The 8,761-nt window shown below is 34.4% G+C and overlaps 1 protein-coding gene across 2 annotated transcripts; it reads left to right on the forward strand.

Moving 5' to 3' along the window:
• Positions 1 to 386: 386 nt before the first annotated feature.
• LOC131608884 (nuclear transport factor 2-like) lies at positions 387 to 4,974 on the forward strand. 2 transcript variants are annotated; one of them, XM_058880468.1, is made up of 9 exons: positions 387 to 595; positions 1,927 to 2,112; positions 2,213 to 2,507; positions 2,591 to 2,829; positions 2,906 to 3,086; positions 3,791 to 3,912; positions 4,011 to 4,073; positions 4,266 to 4,329; positions 4,468 to 4,974. In XM_058880468.1, exons 2-9 carry the CDS (start codon positions 1,927 to 1,929, stop codon positions 4,710 to 4,712), a joined length of 1,395 nt encoding a protein of 464 aa, XP_058736451.1. In that variant the 5' UTR covers positions 387 to 595; the 3' UTR covers positions 4,713 to 4,974. The 2 variants fall into 2 exon arrangements, with proteins under 2 accessions (XP_058736451.1, XP_058736450.1); XM_058880467.1 differs by having other exon boundaries at positions 388 to 595; positions 4,008 to 4,073.
• Positions 4,975 to 8,761: the final 3,787 nt, after the last annotated feature.

The raw sequence follows: 8,761 nt of genomic DNA on the forward strand, positions 1-8,761 counted from the left end.
ATCAAGGGCAAGGTGTACTTATAAAAATATATCCAAAGGGTAAAATAAGTGAGTAGATTGACTGTGTGGTCATATTTGTGGATTGAGTGTAATACGTTCAATGGAGTCGTTACATCCACTAAGATGATATCTAGAATCATTAGTGGATAAGTATGAATTTAATAACTTAACTAAATCTAGAATGTGTGGTGAAATTTGAATTCTCACGCATGACTGGAGAGTGCCGTGAAATCTCAACCATTCAATTTCCCTTACCATATGCGATTAAAAGTGATCGAACGAAGATCATTTACAATTGGACTCTCTTCGCTCGAGAAACCGGTTTCCCTCATTTTGACAACTCAACTAGTCACATTAACATTGGGTGAACCACACGAACCGTATCAAAGAAACCTGACCCACCATCTAACTCAACATTGAGTTTTCACTTTTCACTCATCACAATCACAGGTACCTTTCGCACACACTTCACCTTCTTTTCGTGCGGAAACTGTTCCCGTTACTCTCTTCTTCACTTCCGCTGTTCCTCAAACAACACTCACACACACACTCTTCCTACGCGATCACACCCTTCAACCAAAACCACATTCCTCAGGTACTCTACATTTGCTTTTCTCTCAAAAGGGTCTTCGTTTTTTTCATCAATTTTCTGTCTTTCATGTTTTTTTACCTTCGCATTTAACCAATTCCTTAATTTTCTCAAATGGGTCGTTCCCGTTTTACGTTAATGGTTCCAAAAATTGTTCCTTTTTGTATAGAAATGATCAGACATTGTGGATGGTTTCTGTGAATGTTTTGTGATTGTGAGATAGTGGTTTGAAGTATAGTGAGTTTGTGAATTTGTTTCTGTTTTTTTTTTTTTTGTTAAAGTTTGAATTTTTTAATGTTTATGTTGTTTGATTCAGTTTATGTCAAATGGGGTTTGTTTGATTTGTATCATAGGTTGTTTTAGGGTTTAGATTTGAGATTTTTTTTTGCTTCTCTTTGGGATCTAGGGTAATGTAATGTGGCTAGTATGGTGATACAATTGGGCTTTTTGATTCTTGTATTTTATTGAAATGTGGATATATGTTCATATCTATGTAGCACCGACACCTCTGAAAAAATGCGTGTCACCGACACGACACCGACACTTGTGATTACGATTAATTTATTCATTTTCTCAAATTATTATATTACCATTATCGACGTTTTCATAGGTTCATATATATGAGGTTGATCTCACTTCATTATGAGAATGAGTGTTGCCTATGTTGTCTTGTTCTATGATGCCTTTTATGTTTATTGAGTTGCATAACTTGGATTTTTTTTTCAATGTCTATGTTGATTGATTCAGTTTCTGTGAATGATGAGCTCAAATGGGTTTTGTTTGGTTTGTATGTACCATAGATAGGTTTAAGGTTTAGATTTGAGATTTATGTTTCTCGTTGGGATCTAGGGTTATGAGGCTAGTTTGGTGATACAAATAGTTTTGTTTTGAAATGTTGGTATTGGTTGATTCGTATTTGAAAAATTAGGTTGATCGAGTGTTGTCCATGGCAGAGAGCCAAAATCCCGCCATACCAGACTCTTTGAGGCGCCATTATAGTGGATTATGGCGGAAAATCCCGTTATATTGGCCGATATTTATCATTGCGGCGAGCCCAAAAGCCGTCATGTATATCTGCCATAGCGCCGCAATTGCGGATATTTGATAACAATGGGTTGATCTCACTTCATAATGAGAATGAGCTTTGCTCTTTTTTTTTTGGTGGTATATGATAAGCACTTACGTTATGAGCACTTAGTTAAACTGTTTATCCAAACGGGGCTCAAGTCTTTGAATAGGCCATTTAGATCTATGATAATGAACACCTAGTTGTTACAAATTTTACGTGTTTCTAAACAGTCTAAAGTTTCAAATATTAATCAATTGGTTTTTCACAGATGGCCTTGCAAACAGCTACTCCTCCAACTGCTCCGAGTGCCGAAATGATTGGTAATGCATTTGTCGAGCAGTATTATCACATTCTTCACCAATCTCCAGAATTGGTCTATCGGTTTTACCAGGAATCTAGTGTGATAAGCCGTCCTGATTCCAACGGTCTGATGACATCAGTTACAACCATGAAAGTAAGTTTGTCGATGCAAAACTCGTAACTCTAATGTTTTGATCCGCATATTCATTGCCGATCTGTTATTCTAAGGTAATCGTTATCTTTTTATGGTGCAGGGCATTAACGAGAAGATTCTTTCGCTAAATTTCAAGGAATTTAAAGCAGAGATAATGACCGCAGATGCTCAAAAATCGCATAATGAAGGAGTGACGGTGCTGGTGACTGGATGTTTGACTGGGAAGGATAACTTGCGAAGAAAATTCGCGCAGTCGTTCTTCCTTGCTCCACAAGAGATCGGTTTTTTTGTTCTAAATGATGTTTTTAGGTATGTAGAAGACCGCGAATCTTCGGAACCCCATCCAGTTAATGAAAACCACGCCGCGATTGCTGTTACCGTAGCCACCGAACCAGGCAAGATTAACGCAAAAGAAATGTGTCTTCTGTGACAGAAATTGTTCAGGAGTTTTATTCATGATATTAACGTTTCTATACAGAGCCAGTTCACATTGCTGATCCTTCTCCACCGGACCCTGCAAATTCTCGTGTGGTCGAGCGCCAAATCGTTGCTGAGAATGCTTACGAGCCTTCTAACCATCATGAGACAAAGATAGTTGCTGAAAATGAAGACATCGTAGAGGCTGATTTTCAGTCGAATGAAAACGATGATTCCCAGGAAGCTGATATCAATTCTTCGTCTCTAGAGGATGCTCCAAAGAAATCTTATGCATCGATTGTAAGTATTGTTATATATCTTTCAATTGCGAGCGCTGTTCTTATTTAAGGTTTGAAGCTTATAAGTTTGTTTGCAGGTTAAAGTCCCAAAAGGGAATTTGGTGTCAGCTAAAGTGTATGTGCCGACTAAGAATGTGAAGAAGGCGGCTAACAGAACTACTGAGCGCCAAGTAGTTGAGGCAGTTGAATCCGCTGCCGTGGCTGAAGCAGCGCCGGATAGTGTCGGCAACCCTGAAAGTAATGATAGTTATGAGCAAGGTACATGTTTAAGCTTTTGTGTGTTTTTTTTATCAAAAAAAAGTTTAGGCAAGTTGGGTCTTGGGGTCACTAGCTATAAGCATGGACTGTGACATGGATGCCGGGATACAATACGACATAGATAATTCGACATCGATAATATCAAAAAAATAGGACACCGACACCACCACTTATATGATAGTATTTGACTTTCATTAGCCATCTATTATTAACTTTATAAAAAAAATATTCTAATCAAAACGAATGTCTTTAATTCTTCATCGGTAACATTGCGTCAATTCATGTATAACCTTTTTAGATGTGTGAGATTTGTCCAAAAAATGTATAAGACTATAAGGTGTGTTAACGCAATGAAAAAAAGAAATTATTTTTGAAACACTTGTCTGAATTGTCCTACATGAGTCGTTTGAGTGTCATACTAGTTTCGGACACTGATTCAAAGAGTGTCGAAGCAAAGAAAAAAACAATTTTTTTAGGGATACTTGTTTGACTTTTTCGACACATGTCATACGGGTGTCGGACACTGTGACACGCCTATCCCGAGAGGTGTGTTTCGTAGGTGCCAGAGAAAGCCCCAAGGTTTAGAGAGTGCTTACATTGGTGCTTTGGTTGTTTTTCAAAGTTGAAAAAAAATGAATTATAACGCCACACCGAAATATTTTGCTTAAGGTCTACTTCTAAAGAATATGTTCTTTCTTTAACAGTCGAGGGACATTCCATTTACGTTCGAAATTTGCCCTTAAATGTGACGGTTGCTCAGTTGGAAGAGGAGTTAAAGAAATTTGGACCGATCAAGCCGGGAGGCACCCAAGTCAGAAATAATAAGGTAATTACGGTGTCAATCAATCATTCAAATTACGCGTTTTGTTGTTTCTTCAATCCTAATGAAGTCTTTTTCGAACTGTTTCTCTGTCTTTGCAGCAGCAAGGTTACTGTTTTGGCTTTGTTGAATACCTATCACTAAATTCAATGACCAATGCAATCCAGGTATGGTGGTTTTCTTCAATAGATACTTTAGATTCCTATAAATTTTTAAGGGTATACAATGGTCATTTTAGACTAAGCGACTAATAATTGTAGTCTTTCCATTTCCGCGTTTTTCTTTCATCTTCTCGTTGCTCGCTCTTCTTCTTTGTCTTTCTTTGAACGAGCGTGTTTTGTTTGTTCTGTTTTTTTCAGGCTTCACCTATTTCTATTGGGGGACGTCAAGCTGTTATCGAGATAAAGAGAACCACTACTCGAGGTAATTATCGATGACATTCATTCGATGAATTACTTCATATACATATTTTAGAGTCATTCGATCATAATCGTCAAATGTTTAAAAACGTACAACTTTTAAAGTTACACACATGACTGATTATGATTTGCATTATTTCAGTTGGCGGCGGTATAGGAAGACCTAGGATTCCATCAAGAAGTGGCTTCCGAAACGATTCATTCAGAGGTCGTGGAAACTTCGGCGGCGGCCGAGGCTATGGTCGAAACAACGACTATGGACCCCGAGGCGAGTTTTCTATCCGAGGCCGTGGTCCCCGTGGACATGAAGAAAGTTACCATCGAGGAAGAGGCAGAGGCGGAGACCGGTCTAGCGGTTTCAAACAAAATGTCGTCGCTACCGAATGATTTTTCCGACGTCTTTCTAAGGCCTTTTTTGGTAGGATACAAGCATGGAAATCTTCAAAATTTTCATGCAAACTTCAAATTTCACAGATTTCTCATGTTACTCTCTTTCACTGCATTTGCACAGTTTGTAGTGTTTTTCTAGTTGTTATTTGCAATGATCTTTAGTGGTTTAGCAATGATCAGAAATAGGTTATATACTCTTTTTATGAAGTTTAATGTCTGTATTTGATTTTAGATTAACTGTTGTTTGTTTATTTTTTCATTTTTTTCTATGATCATATATTCTGAAATTGAGAATTATTATTCATTTAATCATATTTTTTATTTGTGTGTAAAATTTTGATTAACTAGTTTTTCATGTTTGTGTCATCTCTTTGAATTTGAAATATGGAGATTGTTAGAATTCTGAGCTTAAGCTTGTTAACTTTGAGTTTACAATTTTTTATTATTCGTAAACGAAGAAGTAATAATTATTAGAAATTCATTACAGAATCGTGAGTATTAGGATTTAAACTCTGGTGATGATGTCCAACTCAGTAATGTCGATTCATTCCGGTCTATTCACATAGGATTTAGTTTAGTTGGACATATCACTCAATTTTATTTATAATTTAAGTATATAATAATGTCAAACTTTCAATCAATGCTAATTTCTCTAATAAATTTACTAAATACACCCTACTCCAATCGATAGTAATTTCTCCAATAAATTTACTAAATACACCCCCCATTTCAAACAATAGTAATTTCTCCAATAGATTTACTAAATACACCCTACTTACAACTCCAAACCAAATCTTTATATTTAATCAACAAAACGTTTTTGTTATAGAAGTAGGATTTATTTATTGACTGAAGGCCGAACAATATTCACAACTTGTTCTAGAGCAACAATTATAACATAGTACAATGAATTTTAGTTATGTTTACATGTATGATATTCTCAAAAATCATTTAACGAAAACTTTATAATTGAAAATAAATAACTTTTGATTAACTTTAACAAAAACTTTAATAGACGGGTAGTGTCCATGTTTGTTCAATTATATTGATAAACTAAATAACAATTAACAAGTATAATTTGTAATTGAATATTTTTTTTATACTATTTTATAAAAATCTCTAAGTAACTTTAAAGTATTTATATAAAAAAAAATACTTGTTGAATATAAATCAACCATCATCTTGTAATATTTAGTTGAAGATCGACTACTATTTCCTTATATAAAGGGGTTCATGAGCCTTTTTTAATAAAAGCTCTCAAGTATTATTGAAAATTCTCTACGCTAAGTCTCGGGAAGATGAGTAGTTTCTTTAGTTTTGACCGAACCTCTATAAATTTATGTGTCCTCCTTCTTTCCTTATCTTTGGCTTTATATAATTTATTTTTCGTTGCTTAATATTTGAAAATGATTTTAAAATTCTGATTTAAGTTAATTTGACAAAAACAAAATTCAAAACAACATTTTTTTCAAACCACACAATTCACCCCCTTCTTGTGTGTGAAGTCTCAAGTCCAGCAAGTGGCATTAGAGTCTAACTCCTGCTTAAAGAACTAATCGTGTCAGGAGGAAGATGACTTCCTACACAAGTTATATTTTTAACTCACCACCACCTTTTAAAAAATAACAACTTTTATTTTTGACAAATTAAAATTAAATATTTTTTTAAAAAAATAATAGTTGATGGTCCGGTCTACCCAACTTATCAAATTAAAGATAAAAGAGTAGAAAAATCCTTTTCTTTTTGGAGTGAAAAGATAGACATGGATCTTTTAACTAAGAATTTTAATAAAGTGTTTTGGATGACAGTAAACTCTTCACCATTCATCGTTATAAAACCTTCAAGGAAATGTGGGATACTCTGGAAAGGATAAATGAAGGTTCTTCAAAATATCCGACAAGAGAAGATGAACACACGAGGCGGAGAAGAAGATGTTAGCTTTAAATGTTTTCCTAGATCGAGTCATATAGGAAACTTTATTAAAGAATCGTTTTACTAACAAATATTTAAGAATTAAGAATTTGAACATTAATCCAACTCTTAATCTTATAGAAGGAAGCCTTCATGAATTTCAGGAAAAATTAAAAAAGAAGGAGATCATATAGAAGATGAACAAGCTGACACTTAAAGATGAACAAATCAAAATCGAAGAATATTCGTCCTCATCTAGCTCCTATCATACAAACCCAGTTCAACCCTTCAAGAGATCATACTCAATCGTTGAACCATCAACATTAGAAAAATGATCCTTTTGTTCAAAAGAAAGACAAAAAAGATGAAGAAGGTTCTTCAACATTAGAACAAAGAAGAGGAAAAGGAACATCAACCTTGAGGAGAATTATGAAAGAATCATCTTAAAACAAAGAAGATAGAATATGCACAAAGGCATCCAACGAGGAAGATGAGATCTTAAGATCAGAAAATAGAGATCTTAGAAAAGGGAAGTTTCTAGTAATCACCTTATATCATCTGTAACTAATGCACCCGCGTTCAAGAAGATACTATGGGCACAAAAGGTGAAACCTTATTTGTTTTTGCAAGATTGATTTATAGTTCACAGACTAAATAATTATTGGGTTAATACTACTTTTCACCCCTGTAATATAGGCGAAATTCGCTTTACCCCCTGGTAATATTTTTTTTTCGTTTCTCCCCTGTAATATTTTTTTGTTTGGATTACCCCCCCTAAGCGTGCAATTTAAACACCAAATCTGGGGGGGGGGGGGGGGGGGGGGGGGAATCAAACAAAAAAATATCACAGGGGGTAAACTTTACACTTAGGGGGCAAAAGACATAGTATTTTTATATTTTAAGGGGGTGTTCGAAAATAAAAATTACAGGGGGAAAAGCGATTTTCACCTATATTACAGGGGGGTTTTGTATATTTAACCCATAATTATTTAGATTTGTATAAAGTATCAGTATACTCTAGAAGTATACAGAGTTTGAAGTCTTTGATTTTGAGGTTGAACGATGATGACGAATGTCAACCGTTGTGATAAAAACAATACATTTGAGAGTAATCTCAAGATTAATGATAAAAAATGATCAGTTGAATAATAAGCATGTAATGGACTTATTCATTATGTGATTTACCGACTCTCGCATCTAACAATGTATAGAAAAGAATACACCGTAAGGTGTTCTTCCCTTTTGGGAAAAATTGATCAAGAATTATTTTTTGAAAAAGGTAAAATTATTTTAAGGTTGAAACGGTCAGAAAAATCTGATTAAACCCTTAAAATAATTATTTTAATTATTTTTGCTCATTTATTTAAAATTCTACCTAACTTATAAAAAAAACATTTGTAAGTTTCATAGATAAAGGTGCAAACAAAGACAAATGTGGATGCATAAAAGATGAAGAGCCTAACACAAAGTCCAACTAGCGCAAATATGTTGAAAAAGAAGGATCTTATCGATTAGCATATTTTGCTAACAGATTAGAAAATATCCAATAATATATTTTCAAAACAAATCAAAGCTTAGCTTGCTCACCAAGCAAAGCAAATCCCAACAATTATGAAGATCTCTCACAAAACATAAAGTTTGTAGAATCTAATCGATTAGAAGAAAATCTAATCGATTAGCAGGTCTAGAAAAGACGAATTTTGATCTGATTTTTGGACAGCATAATTTGCATATCAAAACCTTTCAATCCACATGCTTAAAAAGTTCAAAAGGTCTCGTTATAAACAGGTATTATACTTTCACCATTTTTTCATCCCAATTTTATTTCTCTCATCTTCTGTAAATATCTTTGCTATAATGTTCATCATGAAATCCCCAAACCAAAGACCCAAAATGCCTCAACTAAAGAGAGATCATGAACTCCCTAAAAGTCGCACATAATTATCAAAGAAATTAATTAATAAAATACAACCACTTAGGGTGTTACACACTACAAAACATGACATACTCCGTAGCACGGGTTACAACAAAATATTTTAATGCACACACTTACAATTAAAATGTTTACACGACATCAATTAATCTGATTTACACTCGGGATGTTTACACGACATCCAACTCATCTGGTATCATTG

The sequence above is a fragment of the Vicia villosa genome, linkage group LG6 (genome assembly GCF_029867415.1).
Source record: "Vicia villosa cultivar HV-30 ecotype Madison, WI linkage group LG6, Vvil1.0, whole genome shotgun sequence".
Lineage (NCBI taxonomy): Eukaryota > Viridiplantae > Streptophyta > Magnoliopsida > Fabales > Fabaceae > Vicia > Vicia villosa.